We start from the raw sequence: 23428 nt of genomic DNA on the forward strand, positions 1-23428 counted from the left end.
TCATAACCTCATTGCAGGCCACAAAGAAAGAAATTCGAATTGTCCCATTATGTTCACTATCCTTCACTAGTACTGTAATTGTCACCCACAACTTCCTTAAAAATATGCAACTGATCATGGTGTATTGTAAAGCGTTGCGGCATTATGCATACAGAACGCATTTATATGCACAGTATATATTAATGACTAAAAGCAGTCATCATACTGCTAATCAAATTTTGATGAAAATGCAGACGACCACAATATGAAAATAATTCTCAGCATAGACAAATGATTCTGCTAAATCAATAAATGCATTTGAATTTGCAGTAGCGTAGGCTACATTTATAGATAGAAAGCTGATGTGAGTTCTTGGGTTTGAGGTGTATAGGTGCGTTTGATGCGCTGAAAATAGGTTCAAGCAACCAGATATATCTGGTGAGCAGGACAGTAAAGCAGATATAACATTTCACTCATTTTATACAGTAAAGATCCGCAACACAATAAAAGCACATTGTCTGGTCTGCAAGCAAAATCCAGCGCGAGAGTTCATTAGCATACACGAGAAAGACACTACTGAACTGTTAATAATACACGGACTGTCAAAGCAACTTTATGAAATGAACTCAAAAGCTGGTCGTTTTGTCGTTAATTTTCAAAACTATAGAAAAGTCTGTCTGTTGTTATTCTTAAAACTCGTGATAAATGTAACGGCAGAAATGAATGAGTGTACTTACTCGGTCTGTGTGGATCAGCTGTGCGCTCGGATCAGCTCTGACAGCTTCACACACACACACACACCACCCCAATGGCCAATGAGAACGAGTGAAAGGCCCTTTTAGGGTGTGTGTGTGTGTGTGTGTGTGTGTGTGTGTGTTTGAGAGAGAGAGAGAGAGAGAGAGAGAGAGAGAGAGAGAGAGAGAGAGAGATAAAAATACCCCCATGACTAGGTCAACATTCCATTCTAAGGGGCCACAGCTCAGTTTATCAACCAGTTATTTTTGGTCTTTTTATTTTTTTTATTTACTTTTTTTAAGGAAGTTTCCTTTTTTAAGGAACCAAACTAACAAAAATTCAGGTGACACGTCAGTAAATGCAAAACCAGTGGTAGGCTACTGCTGGGATAAACAAGTGCCAGCTAACCATTAACAATTAGACTTTTCATCTTAAAATAAATGGAAAATTCTGTGAAAATAGTGATTGAACTCGCTGACTCCTTTGTATTAGATTTCTTGGGAACGGCAGATGTCGTTCTATGAGACTGAATAAATTTATGGTCATGTGCTATTGTATAACATAGTATAAAAAAAAATCATATGCAATAATACCATGGCATGACTGCCTCCCAGTGGCCGACTTCCATAACTGTATTCAGCAAGACACTTTGTGCTCATCTTAGCTCTTTACCTACAACATTAGATTAATCAAATGGAAATTGTTACGCGGATCAAGAAGAAAGGAGGCAAACAATATTGAAATTGCAATTTTATTACTCAAGTGTCAGTATAAAGAAAATGATCAAATATGCATTCAGTTACACATTTAATTTAATTGTATTCATTTTAAAGGGCATAATGTCATAACTACACTTAATCTCAGCCCATTTAATTACAAACAGGCACTGTTGGCTCTGGTTTGTGTTTACTGAAAATTCATCAGGAACAGAAAACATAAAAAACTTCAAACAATCTGGTCAGAACTTAAAACACTGCATGCGATTAAAAATAAGCAAACAGTTCCAATTGATGCCCAAACAAACACAAAACGAGGCACAAAAACATCGCTTTAAGTCAACTTTCAAAAACAACACTAAGGTGGCACGCTGAAACTAACCGGAAACATTAAACTTACCTGTTAGACAACCAGTTGTGCTGCAACATACACAAAATGTCATTATTATAGAGTTGTCACATGTGAAAAAGACAAATTCTCATTCCTCCTCACCACTGTAATTACATAAATAAGGTGATGGTAATATTAAAGAGCAAGAGCTCCAAAACCAGCTGGACTTTTTGAGGGCATTTGTTTCTTTTTAGCAGTACCAGTAAAATTGTACATTTCCACCAAAAAAATCTGCACCTCATTTTCATTAGACAAAATCTTGATCTACAGGTCAAGGTGCTGCACTTTACTCCATTATAAAAAATAAAAAACTCAATTTAACAGGATAATTCTTGGTGCACCCCTGATTGGGTGGGAGGAGCCTGTCTGATCATCTGACTCCACCCTCTTCAATCATCTGTCATTCATCTGCACGGTTGCAGTCTGCCAGGAAAGGATGGGCCAAAGCTCTGCAGGCAGAGATACGATGAGCTGGATTGAAAGTCAGAAATTGCTGTGTGGGAAGAGAAGTTTCAAAGGAGAAAAGTTATTTATATGTGTACCAGTCACTAAAATCTCTCTTGTATTGAAATAAATACCACTTACAGACAGCAGGTCATTCTCCTCATGGGCGAGACTGGGTAATAGTTGTTTTGAAGGCTTTTTCTCAGCCCATGTAGGGCTGTAGCAGACAGGACTTTCTATGGGCCAGTCCTCCTCACCCGGCAATCCAATGATCCTGAGAGAGAGCAAACATGCAAAGACCACAAAGGAGCACAAAAAGATGTAGTTGTTGGTTGCAATAATATTAACTGGGATTCGGAAAGGCAAAGTATTTTGACTCACTCAAAGATCTTCTGCAGCTGCTGGATCTCTGTGAATCCACGAAACAAAGGCCTGCAGAAAAGATGAGAGAGAAAGATAAGACATCACAGAATTAGAAAAGTTGTTTGTAACAAGTCTCTTATGCTCAGCAAGGCCACATTTATTTGATCAAAACACGGTAAAAGCAGCAATGTTGTGAGATATTATTTAAAATATTTTCAAATACAATTACTCCTGTGGTGATAAAGCTGAATTTTCAGCAGCCATTAATCTAGGTTGTAGTGTCACATGATCCTTCAGAAATCATTCTAATATGCTGATTTGCACATTATTATTATTATTATTATTATTATTATTATTCATGTTGAAAACAGATGTGCTGCTTAATATTTTTGTAGAAACGTCATACATTTTTCAGGATTCTTCAAAGAATATAAGTGCAAACTAAAAGATTTTATTTGAAACAGAAATATATTGTAACAGTATATAAATGTTATTACTTTCATTTCTTTAAAAAAATAATAAATAAATAAAAAAACACTCCCTTCTAAACTCAAACTTTGGAACGGTAGTGTATTTCAAGTTATGACTTCATATCCATTGAATAAAACGTCTCTCTGAGCTCTGTTTTGCTCTCACCTTAACAGAAAGAGCTCTGCAAAGATGCACCCAGCACTCCAGATATCCACTGAAGACATGTAACTGGACTGCAGCAGGACCTCTGGAGCCCTGTACCATAGAGTCACCACCTACACACACACACAAATACAAATACATCACATGCAGGAGCTCACTACCACCTCACTTATTTCTGTGAATGTCAATCTGAGCTCCATACGCATGGGGTGAGGGCGATATGGTATGTGTATATTCTGGCTAATCCGAAGTCTGCAATCTTGACCTCCCCTCGACTGCTCACGAGCACATTGTCTGGCTTCAGGTCCCGATGAATGACGGTGTTAGTGTGGAGGAAGTCAAGTCCACAGAGCAACTGACGCATCACATCCTATATAAAGAGAGAGAAAAACACATGAATCTATGCTCTAGTCTTTAATTTATCCCATTCCATTCTGCTTCATTGGGGAATGTTGTCACTAAAGGTGTATGTATTCATTCTTTATCTTCTTTAATGGGCTATCATGGTGGCAGTCTACAATAACCTTTTTAGCAAAGACTATGAAATGTGACCCTGGACCACAAAACCATAAAACAAAAATCACCATTCCTATTAAGGGTCTTTTTTTATAATTATGATTTATGCATCATCTGAAAGATTAATACATTGATTTCCATTGATGTATGGTTTGTTTGGATAGGACAATATTTGGTTGAGATACAACTATTTGAACATTTGGAGTCCAAGGGTGCAAAAATAAATAAATAATATTAATAAAAAAAAGAGAAAAAGGCCTTTAAAGTTGCCAAAATTAAGTTCTTAGCAATGCATATTGCTAATCAAAAATTAGGTTTTTATATTTCTAAGGTAGGAAATTTACACAATATCTTCATGGAACATACTTAATATCCCAATGATTTTTGGCATAAAAGAAAAATGTACAATTTTGACCCACACAATGTTTTGTTGGCTATTGCTAAACATATTCCTGTGCTACGCATGACTGGGTTTGTAGCCCAGGGTACATCACTACGATTAAAAAGAGGCATAATTTGTGTACCAAAAACGTTTTGCTCGCGAGTTATTGATCCGGAAAAGTCGAATCTGTGAATATCTTGCCAGTTTTACCGAACTGCCCAGGGTCACATATGTCTATGCAGAAATTGATTTAAAAAAAGAAACCATAGTAAATTCGTCAAAATAGACATTACTAATTTATATGAAAGATTAAGTCGCTGGAAAATGTGAGGACTAAAATTAAAACCTTAATCTTGTCCCTGGCCAGGCCTTTTTCTGATGCTTTGCTGAGAAACGTGGTCAGATCCTGATCGATATACTCAAACACCAGCGTCAGGTCAAACTTCTCGTTTTGCCATCCAGCTGATACATTCAGCAACCTGAAGAGAAATGGAAATTAATTATGCTTTTCAAAACGTTTGTGGCATTTTTGACCGTTTTCATATACTGACTTGACTATGTTGGGGTGGTTGAAGTGCTCTAGTTTTCGCAGAAGAGCCACTTCTCGAATCACGAACTGAGGGATGCCAGACTCCGGCTCCTCCGGGATGTGGAGTCTCTTCACCGCTACGAAGCGCTGCAGCCCGCGCCTCTCTCGCGCTTTGTACACTTTCCCGTAGGCACCCTGGCCGATTTCTGCCAACATTTCATAATCTGAGCTCTCCCAACAACAGCTGTCATCCATGTTTGGATCAGATCAGTCTGTCAGAGCGTGTTACTGAAAGAGACCAAAACTCACTGAGTGCTGTATAGAAAGATTTAGAAAACCGGACAAAGCTTTTTAAAACGCTTTCAACTCTACATTGAACTGTCTTAAAAAAAAAAAAAAAAAATGAAATGAATGAACAAACTTCATAATTACATTAATGCAATAGGTATATTTGAATGCATTTTTATTTAAAAATTTAGGAAGTATCCCGTCGACATAAGATTTGTTCGTAAACTTAAAAAAAAAAAAAAAGTTTGCACATGGTCTTAATGAGATTAAAATTAGTTTGAAAATTCAAATAAACCTGACTTGATTAATTAATTGGAATATATATTTGACTTCCACTTAGCTTCAGACCCAAATTCAGAAGCCATCACCAGTGACACGAGATTTATCCAAAACACAGATATTAATTTCGTATTAAAATGGTGTTTCTTGACTATTTATCTGAATTAATACCGCGGTAAGCGTGCACGTTGTGACACTTGTTCATATGGGTATACGCTCTTTCGAAGATATAAAACTATAATTCAGTAAATTAACTTACCTTTTCTGTCAGTGTCATCTAAAACCTTGAACAAGAAAATGATTGCCTACTAATATGAATCAATGACCCGGATCAATAAGCGTTGTTTGCCATGATTTTATTAAAATCTGGCATGTAGGCCAGGGGTGTGAGATTTGCATCTGCAAAACCAACCAATGAGCAGCCCAGGATTGTTTTCTGGATATCCCCCATCTCATGTGATGTCAACTATTTAAGAAAACGTATTCTCAGGTGAAACGACTTTGTACATCTATGCACTGTGAATGCAAGCAAAAATAAGTCATATACTTTATGAAATAATAATAATATAATAACATGTAATGATCTGACCTGGTTAAGCCCTTTGATACATAGCACACAGTGATTTGTTGTTGAAACGAACATATTTATTCAGTATGCACAAACATCCATTGTATATTATTTAGAACATTTATAGACATATTTATACCAGTATGAAAAAAGCAGAAATACACGCAGATAACTGCAGAAATATTTAATTTGAGAAAGATGCATGTAAACCCTTTATAGACCTGCAGGCCTATATCGACAGTAATTAATCAATTCTAAGTGCAACTAAGATTTCAGCTGATAGTTACAAAACCCCAAAATACACAGTGCCAAGCATGTATTCTCCTTTTCACACAATAAACCTTTCAAAAAGAAGGTTAATTGTTAAAGGAAGGATTCGGTACAAATACAGTGGTGCCTAACTGTTAGGCATTGCAGTGGTTATTAATCAACCATATCCTACATTCATTCATTCTTCTCCAGAGCCATATCTGATATCTCTCTGGGAATGATTATGAACATTATGTGTAACTGATACTTATTCTTTGTTCTTGCCATTCTTTACTCTCTTGGCGAGACCAGTGGCATCCAGGTGAAGGTGAAGGATAACAGGACCTCCAGCACTCCAGTGCTCCAGCAAAGCCACACAACATTACATCCTGACCTGTAAGCAACGTCCAGATTTAAAAGATAATTGGGATAAACCAGAACACTTCACATTCCTTATTCTAAACATCAGGTACTATAACAGCTAAAACAAATACAAAAATGTTGTATCCCAAAATCTACTTTGGATGCCATACGTATGAATTTGCATAGACAAACTCACCAGTGAGGAAGAGGTTTTTACTGGACATCTGTGGTCTGAGGGGGACATTTAGTTCAACTTTAAAGTGAGCAATACCATGATCAAAACCACAGATCTCTCCAATGTAATACTGATTGGGGTGTCTGCATACACATATTCAGTACACAGAGTGAAAAAAAAACCACACACACACACTAAAGAAAGGGTGAATAATGCTCAAAAAGAACAGGAAATAAATGCAATTTAGAGACCAATTTAGATAAATACTGTTTTATCAGGTTGATCCATTGCTTATGTACAAAAGTCATTCTCATCAACATCAAACTCAAAGCCTCGCTCTGTGAAGGTGTGACAGCATCCTCTAGCCCGGTCATGTTGCTCTAGAACCAGAACCTTTTTACCCACTTTAGCCAGCAGGACAGCAATTGCCAGTCCATCAATCCCACTGCCAACCACTACTACATACAAGTCCTGAGGGACCTTACTGGCCAGAAAGCCTTTATAGGGAATTTGACTATTTGGTATAATATCAACCAACAAAATCCAGAATAAAAAAAATAAAACAAATAAAAGTTAGAAAAAAGGAAAAAAAGAAATATTAATAAATCTAATATGTTTAGCTAAGCTTAGACAATTGCTAATAGCAGATTTAAATGCTTTGTTGTTGTTTTTTTTAAACCGTTGGGACACATATCATCAATCATACCTCGGATATTTCATTGTTAATGTATATGTGCACTAAAGTAAGAAAACAGAATGAGTGCATTACCAGGTGACAATTGGATTTTATCCACCTGGATTTGAGTTATTTGTTTCTGGCCAACATCCCATTAAATGATTTGAGCCATTGCTGTACTGTATCGAATTGCTAATACTATCAAAATAATGCATAGTGTCCTCTGCATCAGATTAATCTACTAATTCACTGCAGAGGATCCATTGATGAGCAAGTAATGTAAGGCTACATTTCTGTAAATCTGTTCTGAAGAAACAAAACAAAATCTACTTCTTGGATGGCTTGAAGGTAAATTTAAAATTTCCCTTTAAAATATAAGATGACAAAAGCCTGGGACTGTTTACAGTTTTTGTCAGTGGTTAGATGTAAATCGGTCAGGAAATTAACAATAGTTTAATATCGGTTATAAACATTTAATTTCTTCTCTAATTGTGTCAATGTGATTCAGTGGAGACCTCGCTAAGCTTTTGAAGTATCAGCATTTCCTGCTCCAAGTCGGAATCTGTAGGAAATTGCGCAAAACTCTACATACTCTACAAACTCTACAAGCTACATACATAAGCTTTACCTGCAAAGAGAGAGAGACTTTTTTCAAAACATTAAAAGCAATTATACACTTTAAACTTTAGTGTATGTTGCAGAAGTTTCTACTAGTCTAATTCTAGGGACTATAATAAACACATCTACAAGACAAATGTTTCACGCTGCTGCAGTCATTGGCATTAAAAGAACAAAACATTGTGGTTCGCCTGCTCTTGGTGGTGGCTAAACTTAAACTTTTCTACACCAAGAAGGAAACAATTAGAGACCAGACTAAGAAATGACAAACCATAACCCAACCATTCACAGCAGCTGCTAGTTTTTATTTAGCACAAAAAAAAAGTTAATACAGGTTGACATCTTTCACTCCATCATAAAAACCTAAAGACCCGTTTTCAGTTGCTTCCATTGTACTTTCCAAAACCCGTTTCCTCAAATTGCCCATACGATGTTAAAGAAAACCACAACTTTAAATAGATACTGCCAGTCACTCATAAAACTCTACTGATTTGGTAAGTCAATCTGCTTCCATTTGTTGGACAGATGAAGTCATGTGATAAATAAGAGTTACAATACAATCAGGATCTTCTCCAATCCTTACAGAGCTGTACAACTTTATGAGCAGGCAAAATCTATCGTCCACCACACAAATCACCACATTTCTTTCTTAACTCCCCCACCCACCCCAATCAAAACGGTTTCCTCAAAAAACACCATCATTATTGCTAATTTATAACGACCCCCCTCCTTAATCTGCAAGTTATACATTAAAGTTCCAACCATTGTCAACTTGTGGATCTTATATGGTATTTCTCGTTGTTTCCTTGTTTCTGGAAAACAGACGGTGCTTCTCTGTTGGCAATACAGTGAAAGGGGATCACAGGCAGTTAGAGACAAATAAGCAAAAAACTGATTAGAGGACAGATTAAAAGCATTGACAAAGCAAAACCAAGACGAAAAAAACCCCATCTTGTTCGCCATGTACCGCACCCGTCAGTTGGTCAACGTTTGTCAAAAGAAAGTAGAGAGATGGCAGCAAACAGTTTAAGATGTGTGAAAGCGAGAATGCCCACAGCAAAATCATTGACAGAAGCCCTTGTCATGTCCACTTGGGATTTTTATTATTTCATTGGCTGTTTTTTTTTTCTCTTGGAATTTTCAAGTATCTTTGATTGTTGTCTGTTCTCTTCTAAAACACTGAGGAATTTAACATTTTCATTCATTGTTTTTGCAACAAAAAAAAACACCTCCCATTGGATAAGTAGAGTAAAATCATGTTATACTGAATGAGCTGAATCTTCCGATGCAAATAACGCAACACTTATGCATCAGGGATCATCGTGAGCTTGTCTGGTGTTACCTATGAGCATGTGTGTGCATTGTTGTTAACAACCATAACAGATTAAGGTTCCTCATCTCTGATGATGGTAATTACAATGGCTTTAGGTCTATGCGCAGAGAGAGAATAAGAAGAAGAGTGAGGGAGGGAAAGAGAGAAATAAGAGAGAAAAGAGAAGAAAACAAATCCTCTCTCAGTCTGGCAGCAGTAGTGCAGGTCCAAAAGGTCAAAGTTCAAACTTAAAAATGGCCGGTGAAATCTCCTTCCTGAAGCAGGAAGTCCATTGGTAGCATCTGTCAGGTGGTCAGTGCATGATGTCATAAATCCGCCTCGCTGTCATGTGAGACACAGATTAAGGATGGTGGAATGGGTCACTGTAGAACCAAACCCACCTAAAAAAGGGAAAATAATAATAATTATGGCAGCTCAGTAAGCTGTATATTAAACTTCTAGGATTTCTAAACATTGCATTAAAATAAAGAAATAAATGTATGTAAAAAATAATCAATGGAAAACAACACAAACCCCCTAGCCAGACGGTGAAGCACTATGTCCATCTAGTGAATTAGTTTAGCAATCTCAATGCTAAATTAGTGTACAAGCCAATGAACTTAACTCGACTCTGACTAAAAAAAGGACTGATTTTATTCTTCAGTCATGTCTATGACATCTGAGAACCTGTACCTTTTCTGACCCCATGCTGGGACATTTCCAATTGTAGAGGTAATACTGCAGGTTTCCATCTCCAATGCCAAACTTGAGCTTCTCCAAAAATGTCTTGTTCTCCATTAGGTCCAGTGCATTAAAGACATCAAATCCTTTCTGAAGGGGCAATGATACAAGAAAAGCTTTAATAAATCTGCCCAATGTTTAATGCTCCAGATCCTGCCAGTTACACAGTTCAAACTGATTGCCTATGGTGTTTCACTGCTAGAACAACATTAATTCATTTATAAATAACTTTTCCAAATGACAAAAAAACTGTAGCTCACTTCTAGCAACAAATGTACACCAAAATATCAATAAGTAAACTCAAATTAAGGATAATTATTGAAAATGGATTAAGAAAATCAACAACGAACTTAAGGGTGGGCGATATACGGTGCACACAATTAACCAGGACAAGTTTGCTGACCAGTAGAAATTTTGGACTATTGTGGTTACACGCTAATGTCACATTGCTTTGAAAAAAAAAAAAATACTAAATTGTTTGCACACATTTTTAAGCATTGCAGTTTAAAAACAAGTGATGTTAAGTTGCTGAAATGAACATCAGCAGCAAAAGAGAAGTAATTTCGCTATATTCTATATGAAGTTTCGGAGCGCTGTCAGAGAGATATGCACACGTGAAGTCTGTGCTCTTACATTTTTGCTGCTTTATAGGATTGAATGGATAGATACGAACACCTCTGTACTGTGTCAAAATGTCCATCTTTGCCAGTTTCCTTGGAAACTCAGTCATTTAGTTCTTAAAGGGATAGTTCACCTAAAATGAAAATTCTGTCATTAATTTCTCACCCTCATGTCGTTCTAAACCCATTAGATCTTTCATCTTGGGAAAACAAATGAAGATATTTTTTTATGAAGTCTGAGAGCTTTCTGACCCTCCATAGACCACTATGTAATTAACATGATCAATGCTCAGAAACACTGCAAGGAGACCGGTAAAATAATCTATGTTACGTCAGGAGTTCAAACTTAATTTTACAAAGCTACGAGAAAACCTTTGTGTGCAAAAGAAAAGCCGAATTGTTGACTATAGTCTTTTTTTTTTTGCTTACAAAAAGTATTCTCATAGCTTTGTAAAATTATGGTTGAACCCCCGATGTCACATTGATTATTTTACAGGGTCTCCTTGCTACATTTCCGGACCTTGATCGTGTAAGGGCACTTGCAGTCTATGGAAGGGTCAGATAGCTTCACGGGATTCATCAAAATATCTTAATCTGTATTCTAAAGATGAACGGAGGTCTTATGGGTTTGGAATGACATGTGGAGGATATTTGTGTGAACTATCCCTTTAAATAAAAGCAAACAGCTGAGAAAAAAAGACATGTGTAACCATTATTGGTGGAGAGGAGGTCAATGGGCAAATTTGGCTAGGATGCCGGGGTTACAACCCTACACCTTTCAGAGGATCCTGGATTTTAAATGACCACAGAGTATCAGGACCTCGGTTTAATGTCTCATCCGAAGGACGGTGATTTTTTGACAGTACAGTGTCCCCATCACTATACCGGAGCACCCCCTTTGCTGGTCTCACTAACTCCTCTTCCAGCAGCAACCTAAATTTCCCAGGAGGTCTCGCATTCAGGTACTAACCATGCCCAACCCTGTGATTTAAGATTTTGGTCATATGCCCACCCCTAAACAAACTTATTTTTTTTATTTATTAAGACATTTTTTTTTATGGACGTTTAATGAAAATGTTTATATTTTAACACTTTTTTTTGCACAATGTATATCACAGCCTTCATAGATCATCGCTACATTCACTTTCATTGGTGGCACATTTTTTGGAAGACAACACTGGGCAGGATTTTTTTTTTTACTTCATTTGGGAAATAATAAATGCAAATTGTGTGTTTTAATCTGATTCATTGAACACAATTGATTATAAGAATAATCATTAGTTGCTGCTCCAATTCATACACAAACATGCTTTCACTGACTGACCGACTTGGCGAGGATGAGAGCGTCTCCCATCAGGTCCAGCAGGGGGGTGGTGGTGTGTACATTATAGAAGGAGTACGCGGCCTTCAGACTGCGATGCACAGGATGGTTCATGATGGTGGATGGCAGCGTGTAGAAACTCAGGAAGTCAGTCAACTTCCCGTCTGAATTCTACAATGATATAAAGGACAAGCTGTTCACACCAAATCCATCTTGCAGAAATAAACTGATTGTCCATTCCTATATCATTAACACTTTCATGTTTGATATCTCTAGGAGGCTACAGTGAGTGCAATACCTCCACTACAAAGGTGTCAATGATGTTCTCCTGAGGAAGCAGCCAGTGTTGGACCTCCTCAGGGCTCATGACAGGAACCAGGTTAAACTGACTCAGGTATTCCCTCAGCAGGCGGGTGAACTGCTGGCACATCCTTTACAGTCATTGGCCTGAGGCCTGAAGTCTTAGGAGCCTATAGGAGAGAAACATGCAATAAGATCATAAGGAAAAAATAAAATAAAATCTACATTGATTTTGCCCAGGGAAGCAGGCTGGCACACACCTCTGGCAGACGGTAGAGCTTCATGGTGCGTTGCATAGTCATGTTTCGACTCAGGTGAGAGAACTTCACCTCAATCAGCTTTCGTGGTTCAAGGACCGGTGCCAGTATCTATCATACAAATAAGTAATGTGAGTCATTTGACAATTGTTACTTCTCTACACATCAGGCTGGATTAATAGAAGATATTAGTCATTACAGAATAAAGCTCTGTAACACTTTATTGAGATTTGCAGTTTTTTATGGGAACTTTGTCGTATATGCTACCTCTCAAAAGTTCAGGGTTTGTCAGAATAAGGCAACTTTATACACCAAGGTGATTTTGAGTCAGGGGGAGGAGTTAGAGGCATAGTTCTAGGAAGTAGCCAGCAGGGTCGTTTCCTAGAGAACCAGTTCTCCCTAGGGCTATTTTCCTGACTGCAAACACAAATCTGAAGCAGCAGACAGCAAAATCTTAATTCTCGGCATTTAAAAACATCAGCAATCGGTGAATGGAGGACACCTCGATCTGGGCTGTTTTTATTGTGTGTCCTGGGTTTGGCCATAGCAGAGATGGATTGTAATGGCACAATTTCCATGATTAAAAGAGTGTGTGAAAATCTGACTAAATCTTATATGAAAACTTGTAGTGTTTATCATCAATGCTGAGAAAATAATAATGCTGTTATCACTGGTTTTCCCATTTTTGTGGAGTAAATATATTTACATGGCTTTTTAAAAATGCCAGGTAGCCGGTGTTTCATATGCGTTTGGCCAATCAGCGCATACTTGCGTAACTGATAGCTCCTATAGAACTGGTTTAGACCCTACGCTAAAGAAGGAGCTAAATTAGTTCCCCCAAATGGATATCCTAGAACTAAATACATTCCTATTTCCTGCAGTATGAACACGACAAAATGCGGGAACATCTGCCAATAGTTCTGGGAACTATGAAAAGGTTCCATCTAATGGTACCTTTCACTCTGCACAGACCTATACTTTAAAAGAGGGTAGATGTGTGTCTTACCTGCAGGTGCCCACTGGTTTGGGCAGCACCACACCTGCGGTGTACACAGCCTGAAAGATGCCCTCCAGGTTGACCCGTCTGGTGATCTCCCTGATGAGTACCGGAGCCACTCGTTTCGCACGAAGTTTCTTATGCCACAAAGGAAGTTAATCTCCACCATCTTCTTCTCTCTGGAAGGATCGAAGAGCAGACATGAGTCAACAATGGAACTGAATGACCAACATAAGTGATACACCATTGCATGCATGTGATCGGTGACAATGATCAATAATAATGTTCATCTTTTTACTGATTTGCGACAAGTTTGAAAGTTCAGTGCTACTGCCACTAGGGACGGCTAAGGTGTTTCTGGACTCAGATTCTGATTTTAGTGCATTTAAACCAACATGTCAATACACTAATGAAAGCATACATTTCATAGATGCGGATGTTGGCTGGTATGGCGCTGATGAAGCCAACCAGCTTCTGATTAGAGTTCACTCTCACTCCACAATGCACTGATGCAACCAGCCTGGAGGACGCAGAGCCCTGGGACAAAAACAGACTCCAGTTTAAAGAGGGGAGGACATATATCAGTTAACTTTCTTAGACAAAAATAAAAATGCAGATATAGACAGATAGCTCTTTAAAAGACACACACAATTTTACTCAATTTTTCTCACCAGAGCAGAAATTTCAGGGGAGTAATCAAACGAAACATGTTGTCATCATCCTCCACATAGTTCTCATTCAGGAGAGTGTACAGCTCTTTCAGCTTCAGAGAGAGGAAACAGAAAACTGCTTTAAGACGGAGTGGTTTCAAGCTGTATATTTGCTTGTATAATATATCAAAGAGGAGATTTAGTGGATGGTGTGTCGTACCAACTGCAGGGTTTCCCAGGTCCAGAGTGTCCCAGGTGAAGCCCTGCGGGAGGCTGTAGGTTCCTCTCGTATGCTGTCTTTATCTGGCTCAATGAAGCCATGTGAGGTCACAGTCTCTCCTACAAACAAACAAACGACACAATCAGACTTCTGTCACCACAAACTTCACTTTTACAAGAATCATCATTCTACACTCTGCCAAAAAATCATGAGTCTCAAGAAAACAGATTCTGTACAAGCTGAAAATTTGCGGTCATTACTAAAAAAAGAAATAAGAGATGTCAGATCAAGGAATAGTTCTAAATAAAGCAGATTACTTTAAATATTGAAGTTGAAAAAAATGCTGCAAGTGTAATGGAACAAATGATCAATACCAAGTTTAGGAACAGGCTGAGTGTCCCAGAACTGATAACTGCGACGCGTGGCCTCCTCCATGGTTTTAGCGGGACCCTGTCCCACCGAAAACAGCTCGATGGCCTTCTGGATCTCCTGTAACTTATCCGCAGGGAGGGAGTTTACCTGAGGAAGAAACAAAGACAAGTGAAAATGGGTTAAAAATATAAATAAAAATAGTGCCGTATTATCACATAGTATTCAATACTTTAAAGAAATCCAGCACTAAAATATAGATATAAATTAAAATATTTTAACTGTACACAAGTGGGCCATGAATTTGGGACGGCCCTTGTAAAGAAGACCTACACTTAAGAGGTCATGCACCAATATTACATTTCAGGCTGATACTGCATAAACTGAAATACAAGAAGGCAAAGGTAATCTAGAAGTAAACAGTAGTGTGTCAAACACACAGAGCCATACAAACACACTCACTTTGGCCAGCGGATCCGGTGCTGCATCTTTTACTCCGGACTTGTCTTTGTTCTTTTTCTTCGGTTTCTTTTTCTTCTTCTTGGCACCTGTGTCGCCCTTCTCCCTGCGGGTCACACGAACTCAAACATATAAACAGGAATTTTCACAAAACAAAGCTAAATGGCCCATCATTTCTTATAGGAGTTATAAGAACAGTTCACCCCAAAATGGACCTCCTGTCAACTTTTACACATTATTTCAAAAACTAAATTAAAAGATGATATTTTGATAGAAGAACTACCTCTTTAACAATATTTAACTTGGCACAATTATATTTGTATAGACCACATATATAGGCTACACACCAGTAAAGTCATTGTGAATGAAAATGTAGCAGATAATAATAATAACAACAACAATAATAATATAATAATAAAACACATTAAACCTAACATATGGAAACATACAACACTAACGTCCTCCATCCCAGCATGCAATTCAACTCATGCTTGAACTACACAGACACAAGACCCCACTCCAGTGGTCAAACTGAAACGGGACGACATGCAGAGAGACGCGCAGCTTAATCCTATTAATGTCCACGAAGGAAGAGGTGACAGAGCGGAGCTACATGTTAATGGGGGACAGATGGTCTGTCACTATGACCTGCAGAAAAAGCTTGTTTTTGTGTGTGCGAGGGGAGGTGGGCTGTATGACAAAGACAGGCGGATGAACAAGTACCCCTGTCATGTGACAGACTATTGCTTTGACAGCCTTCTATCCTGTTGGATGGGCTGAAGGCACCACGGCTTCTCTTTCTTCTCTCTATACTCCTTCAATAAATATAAGTTGCAATAGAGGATTGTCCTCTTAAAACAAGGACAATTCTATAGTACAAATTAAAATGATGCATGTTTAATTGGACTGAGACTAAACTACGAATCCTTGTCTGGTCTGGGTCGTCCGTTGGCTGGTTCTGGAGGTCTTTTGGGCAGATAAAAACCAGCTGAAAACAGGAAACCCTGTTAGGGTGGTTTAATGTTTTTTACTTCTTCTTCTTTGCAAGGATAGCATGCTGATATCACATTAATATCAACAGTAATAGAGTCATAACAAAATTTAAATTGTACATAACCCTTTATTAGTAGGGAGGAACAATGAAAGCATTAGTTGAAATATAGGTGGAAATTAATTACACAAACAACAATTCAAACAAACAAAACAGGAAACGGGACACAACAGACACAATCAATAATTTGACAATAAAAAACAAACAAACAAAACTTTTATTTTATTCCTTAATAAATACATTTCAAGAATTTTTGAGGAAAAACATTGCCATGCATCGATGGTACAAGCTTTAGCCGTATTCAGTCAGAATACTATCTTAAAGAGGCTATGAATCCAAAAGGGTTTTGCACCCATGTGAAGAGTGAACCAGTTTTGTATTATTGTCTTCTTGCAGCAATGTAAAACTTTTTATTAGGGAAAACAGACTGAAATCTACAGATGCACATAGATAAAGTGTAATTAATTAGACATTTAGTAGTGTATTTTTTGATGTTTTGTTTACACTAGTAAACAAGACATGTTAAGGGATCAAGATGGTCCATTTTTTTTTTATAACTGACCAGTTTTAAATAAATAAATAAATAAATAAATGTGTTTGCTTGTGGCGTCTTCTGTATTGCTTTCTGCCTGCGCTGTAAATTTACCTCACGATATATATAAACTTTAAATCTACCAAACATGCATCATGACTGTTAGATACAAATAAATAACTCTAAAATATTAACTGACGTATAATTAGTAGGCTATTATTCTAGCGCCAGAAAAACGACAATTATGACATGTTAAATCTTGACAGGATATGAGGTGTATATTAATGTTAACGTGATTCGGCATGCTGCCATTACTACAGACTGATAATTAACCTAATATTTCACTCTCTGTTGCATAATTTATTCTGGACAGTACCTGTAAGTTATATGACCTTGAGTGACATGTAGCTGGACAAGAAGCTGCTTAATGAGTCTCTTTCAGTAAACCAGGGACAGCATTTAAGGAAACTGTTGAAACAGAGGGGCTCTTTGGTAATGAAAGTGAAACACAGGCAGCATTAGTGCAAACCGAGAGCAGAGTGATTTACCTTTTAAACATACTCCATTTGCTAGTAACAGCACTCAAGATAACTAGATTACGTCAAATTTGGTAAACACAGGAAACACCTTATTACTAACAACCTAGTTGTCATGAACGCGGTTATATATAATAATACTGGTCAGTTTATGAGTTGTTCAACACGACATGGAATATTAGCGATTTAATAAACGTATTAACTTATTCGTTTTCTACCAAACCAATATTCATAGTAAGGGTGACTGTTAAACCTGTCGCACAAATGCCAAGGATCATGTACAACTGGCCATGTGGAACAGTTCTTTAGTTTGATTGACGGCGTCTGAACCAATCGTTTTAGAGATCCGTCTGCCAATCAAGGCAGAGCCCCAATAGCGTTGGACCAGGGGCGGGCTGATGTGCTGTTAGCGTGCCACAGCCTAGCTGAACAAGGGCCCTGTTTTATCGGATTATTGAGGAGGAGTAATGCATGTCTACGAGCCAAAAATAAAATTCGTGCACGCTCACCCGTCATCAGAGTGGTGCTCTTCATTTTCACAATTGCTGCAGTGTCCGTGATCCACTTCTACCTCAGTTTCTTTCTGCGGCTGCGGTGCTGTCTCATTCTCATCCGCCATCTTTAACCAGGAAGTGAGGATCTCGCCCTGCTCTCTCACACCCGCGAAACTATTGGCGGATTGCCGCAAAGCCCGATGGTCTCTGTAGTTCTTCCATTTTATGCAGGACAGTTGTTGTGAGCTTTATTTAATTATTTATTTGGGACAGTGCACATGAATAAACATAATGCACAAGAGGTAATATAAAGGCATTTTTTTTATATGTAGCCCCCCTGGACAGAATGTCAGTCACCCAAAAAACTAAACTGAAATGGGAAAAAATGTAAAAATGTAGTTAATCTATGATAAAGTTGCATTCAGAAGTCAATAAAACACACAATATTTGAGTGCAATTAGATTAAGTTTATAAAATGTAGGCATGCTTTCAAAGGAACAACATCTTTCCACAAATAATAATCACAACAGCACAATATTTCCATGTTTTCAAAAATAGGCTAGACAAGACAAAAACCCAATAAAACCTAATCAGTATCACTGCTTAAAATAAATGGAGATTTGCCATTGATTTCTGCGGTTGATAATGTAAAAATGAATACGAATTAATATTAATTTAATTAATTACTATTTGAAATATGTCTTTACTAAATTAATGATCATAGCCTAGTACAAAACACAGTCCTTATGAGTTATCAATAACCTCAAGTTTTCATGATTCAACAAACTTGGATGAAACGGAGTATATAGTGGCAAATGCTATTATCATCTTCATTAAAGCAGCACTGATGAAGTTGAGTCATCTAACCAGATTTGAACATCTGTACCATAAGCATCTTACTACTCCGATTACTTAATTACTGATTACTTATTACTAATATACTGCTGAACCGTATTTGGTTTCAATTAGTTAAAACATACTTGCATTAAAAATAGTCATTACTCTTACTAAACCACCCATACACTTGCTATGCTTCCAGTATTCAGCAAATTAAAACCATAAACTAAAAACTATAAAAAACAAACATTAAAAGACAACTAATTTCTATCTAAATGTACATATATATTCTTGTCCAGCATGTAAAGACTAGTTTAAGTTCAATTAAGTTGTTGTTACCTTTTTTAAGATTTTAAGGCTAACAGACTAAATAGAAATCTGTCTCAATGGAAACCGACTCTATAAACAATACTGACTTCATAACATATTTAGCTTTCACGGTAACACTTCTATGACACGGTTAGACGTTCTGCTCTGCTGACAACACCACAAATGAACAATAAAAAAGCCAAATGCACTTTGAATCACGTCTACACTGACTTGTGCTTGTGTGTCCAATGTCACAAGCGTTTTCATGTGCTCTGATTCTGAAGAGTCCCAGCACCTCGAGAGCCCGGCTCAGGGGCTTCTCCTTCAGTAAGGTACTTCCAGAAATAAACATTTCCAGGAATCACCACAGAAGCCTCAGGCCTTGCCTTTCCGCTCAGAAACGGTTTTAATAGGAACCCCTCGCCGTAGCACCTTGACATGGATGAAGAGGGTGGCAGGAGACAGACTGGAGCCGTCAGCTTTTAGCAGGTGAACATGACGATAACCTGGAGCACAACACAAACACTGGAATAAATCCATGTGAAACATCTAGTTAAAGCAAGTGTTTTGTCTGTGTTTTATGAAAATCTGGATGAATTAAATTGCAATTTGTGTCCTTTTGAACTTCAGATTTAGGCATTTTTTAAAAAAGTGTTACGTGCTCTAAGCCACAGACTGAGAAGCAGATTTTCACCTCATTTATCTCTCAGTAAACTGGAAACTATTTTTTTCAGAATTGTGCAAAATCCCACTCCACGCAATTCTTGTTGTACACAACATTGTATTTGTATAACATTTCCAAAAACTACTGGAGCTGTTCTGAACACAAAGATTTTTGAGACTATTCTTTATGTGCTTGATAAATAATTCTGTTGCAGTAGATTTTTCAAGCATGGTGTTCAAGCACTTTCTGTAATAGTTTATTTAAAAACATTAATTTATATTATTTACAGTACCACAGTGATATTGTGAAATACTATAACAATTTAAAATTATTGTTTTCTGCTCTTATATATTTTAAATGTAATTTATTCCAAATTTTTCAGTATCTTATTCCAGTCTTCAGTGTCACATGATCCTTCAGAAATTCTGATATGCTTCTCATGAAACATTTCATACTATTATAAATGCTGAAAACACTGTGGTTCTTTAATGAACAGAAAGAGCCGCATTTATTTGAAATAGCAGTCTTGTTAACATTCTAAATGTATTCACTGTCACTGATTTATTCAACAAGGATGCATCAAATCGATCAAAAAGTATTCATTTCTTAACATAAATATCTTACTGACCAAAACATTTTTACCAGATGGAGTTGTAAAATTAAAAATTCATTCAGTACTTCCAACACAATTCATGTTTAATATAATATATGTTTTATTAAAACCTCATACTGTGTGATCTGACATACACACACACACACCCGTTCGTAGGCTGGTGAAAGGGATGGTGAACTGGCCAATGAAATCATTCTTGGATTTGTAGTCGTGATCTTCCACCAAAAAACGCACCAAGGCCAGTTCAGGCACCTGCAGCTGAAAGTTCACAGTACAGTCCCAACGAGGGTTGAAACCTGCAGGGGGAGACAAACACACACACACACGCACACACACACACACTATATTCAATCCTGACAGGACACCTCTCATTTTCACTGCTAGAATATTTGTTATCGCACACAAAATAAAACTAATTATACACTTTCATTAATATACTAACCATTAAAACATCACAATTTTAATGTACAGATATTGATTAAACGCTCATACAGCATTACATAACTCTGGATAACTAAATATCTGACCATTGTTGTCGATGCGCTGGGTTTTGCACGAGCCTTATCGATGGAAACTCCATGGATCTCCACCCAGACCTGTGGGTCCACAATGGAGTTGGGATTGTCTGTGTTGATTTTAGGAAGTTGCTGGGCCGAGATCACCTGCGGGAGAAACAAAACAGCCCACAAGTACAGTAAGAGAGATTTATCACAAAAAAGCACATGGGATTCTGGAGCAATATTTACTGTCAGACCATCATGACTAAAAGACTAAAAGAGAAGAGGAGCTTCTGCTAACCCGTATGATAAGCTGTGTGGGTATATGTCCTGGTCCTCCACCCGTGTTCTCAGGGTCAAAGTTAGATTTTGGGTGACGCAGGAAGTCAGGCTTGAGCACATATCCGCAGCGGCCGTTGGGCAGAAAGCGGCCCTGGTTCAGGTCCATCTGCTCTCCTGGGTCTGGAAGTTCAGAGCCACTGGAGAACAGAGAGAATGACGCGTTCAGGCTTTGGCTGATGTACCTGCAGACATGCAGGAATGAGTTCAGTCGCTCACCCATCTGGCAGCCTCCGTTCCACATGTCCTGGGGGTCGTAGTTGGAGGACTGTAACCTCTGGCCTGATGGGTAAACCCTGCTCAGCTGCCGACTGTTGTGACGAACAAACAGCTTCCCTACAGGACAAAAATATGCACATACATTTTTTTTCTGCAATATAGCAGATCAGCATGACAAAATACTACATTATACTATTTGTTAGTACTGATAAATCACTTGTTATTTATATATTATTTAATATTAAGTTGAAATGCTGTTATCTAATTGAAATTCTCATTGACTTTGTGGCAGATACAATACTGTTCAAAAGTAGGATGATTGTTTTTTAACAAATGTAAAACATTTAGTCAGCGAAGATACATTCAATTGATCATAATTGAGAAATTGAAGACATTTATATTGTTACAAAAGATTTATATTTCAAATATATGCTGTTCTTTTGAACTTTCTATTCATCAAAGAATCCTTAAAAATTGTGTTAAGGTTCACACACACAAACAAAACATTGACGGCAATAAGAAACATATGATAATGAGCAGCAAATCTATCAGAATGATTTCAGAGGATCATGTGACACTGAAGACTGGGGCAATGATGCTGAAAATTTGCATCACAAGAATAAATTTGATTTTAAAATTGATTCAAACAGAAAACAATTTTACAATAGTGCTGTTTTTACTGTATTTTTTAATCCAAAAATTCAGTCAATGAAGTCATTACGAGACTTCGCATTAAGCATTAAGAGACTTCTTTCAAAAACATAAACAAAATTTACGGACCCCGACCTTTAAAAGTGTAAATATTGTTTTGATTTACTAAATACATTATACAATCTGATAGTTTCTCCTATAGTTTCAGTGTACCTAATGTTTCACTGAAGGACAGCGTGACTGATCTTTGACTTTTTTTTTATGCTGAGCTTTTTTTTATGCTGAAATGTGGTGACAACCTAATTATAGAAAATTGACGTGAGATGTATGTAAATTTGTCATGCCGCTGGCTGTCAGTGTTGGCTGGAAGAGCAGTGTCTTTGTTTTGGAAGTTATCGGATAAGCAGCTTATTTATTATAAACCAGCTGGCAGCAGCCTAAGGCAACAAGCCGGTCCAGATAAAAGCAGCAAACAATACAGTTCACAGTATATGTGAAATATGTTCCTAGAGTAGTGCATTGCTGGGAAATCATGTGCCACATTTATAGTCCCATCCTTCCATCCATCATCCGTCAATCCATCCATCCATCATCCGTCAATCCATCCATCCATCCATCAGTCAATATAGCACTTGTCACATTTGCATTGGTTTTGTTGATTTGGTATATTAATTCTTAAGTGAAAATGTGGCGTAAGCTTTGTCTGCTCATCTCACCTGAGTCTTTGATGAGTTTGAGCGCCTCATTCTCAGAGAAAGAGGACATCATGCTAGGAGGTCTCTGGCAGGCCGTCTCGAAACCACTGAAGGGCACACTCTGACAGTACACCACCAGATCTGACAGCTCTGGACTCAGTTTAGTGCTCACAGACTGCATACGTGTCAAAGTATATGTTGGCATACAAGAAGATTTCAGTGAACATTGAGGCATCGGATGTATTATAAACACACAAATACCATATAGTATATACTGTGCTGTAGCGAATGCATTTACCTGAGCTATAATCACACTCATATGCAGACAATTATCAAACCATACAATCTTCAGATAATTTACAAATCAGTTCCTTGGCTTATAAAGCTATTCATATCTGAACTCACCCTCCCAGGATCTTTTTTTGCAGTAGACTCTTCATCTGAGCTATACGAGAAGCTAGTCCAGCTTTCAGTCTTCCCCAGCAGAACTCCTAACTTCTTCCCCTTCAGCAGGATCCGTCCCATCAGCTCCTGCAGTGAACCAGGAACATGGCAGTATTAGAAATGTTCACTGATTTAGAAAATGTTAGCTTTAAAACACTGCTACAGTAAACAATCATTTATTTCAGAGGCTGGAACAGATAGAAACTGTCGAGAGTAAAAGATGGAAAAGAAAGTCATCATAAATATGTTTAGTAAATGGAGTCCAGTATGCTTATAAAAATGTGCACTACAGTACATGAGTGTTGACTTAAATTCATTCCTAGCGCTACACGAGTAGTACTGTAGATGTTTACTGATAATCCTCTGGAAGTAAACAGGATGTTTCCAGAAGCGAGAA

General features: G+C 37.6%; 2 protein-coding genes and 2 pseudogenes across 2 annotated transcripts in view; all 4 read right to left on the reverse strand.

Moving 5' to 3' along the window:
• The window catches only part of LOC113097489 (supervillin-like), a 33764-nt gene extending 32970 nt beyond the window's left edge, over nt 1-794 (reverse strand). Inside the window, exon 1 of the mRNA XM_026262706.1 lies at nt 717-794. The gene's annotated coding sequence lies outside the window, so the exon portion shown is untranslated. The remainder of the gene's footprint in view (nt 1-716) is intronic.
• Nucleotides 795-1465: 671 nt separating this feature from the next.
• On the reverse strand, nt 1466-5678 carry LOC113097486 (cyclin-dependent kinase 6-like). Its single transcript, XM_026262705.1, has 8 exons — nt 5515-5678; nt 4711-4976; nt 4506-4638; nt 3464-3631; nt 3265-3374; nt 2647-2697; nt 2407-2539; nt 1466-2314 (listed from the first exon to the last, which is right to left on the reverse strand). The coding sequence occupies exons 2-8, from the start codon at nt 4941-4943 to the stop codon at nt 2222-2224; spliced, it is 921 nt and encodes a 306-aa protein (XP_026118490.1). The 5' UTR covers nt 4944-4976; nt 5515-5678; the 3' UTR covers nt 1466-2221.
• Nucleotides 5679-8188: 2510 nt separating this feature from the next.
• Nucleotides 8189-17907, reverse strand: LOC113097487 (glycylpeptide N-tetradecanoyltransferase 1-like; annotated as a pseudogene).
• Nucleotides 17908-18918: 1011 nt separating this feature from the next.
• LOC113097485 (1-phosphatidylinositol 4,5-bisphosphate phosphodiesterase delta-3-A-like) lies at nt 18919-23142 on the reverse strand (annotated as a pseudogene).
• Nucleotides 23143-23428: the final 286 nt, after the last annotated feature.

This window comes from Carassius auratus, unplaced genomic scaffold (genome assembly GCF_003368295.1).
Source record: "Carassius auratus strain Wakin unplaced genomic scaffold, ASM336829v1 scaf_tig00216320, whole genome shotgun sequence".
NCBI classification, from domain to species: domain Eukaryota; kingdom Metazoa; phylum Chordata; class Actinopteri; order Cypriniformes; family Cyprinidae; genus Carassius; species Carassius auratus.

Coding starts and splice junctions, on each gene's coding strand:
- LOC113097486 (XM_026262705.1), bottom strand. CDS start 4,943: ATGGATGACAGCTGTTGTTGGGAGAGCTCAGATTATGAAATGTTGGCA. Junction 2,698..3,264: donor GCAGAGCTCTTTCTGTTAAG/GTGAGAGCAAAA, acceptor TCTTTTCTGCAG/GCCTTTGTTTCGTGGATTCA. Junction 2,540..2,646: donor CAGCTGCAGAAGATCTTTGA/GTGAGTCAAAAT, acceptor GCTCTCTCTCAG/GATCATTGGATTGCCGGGTG.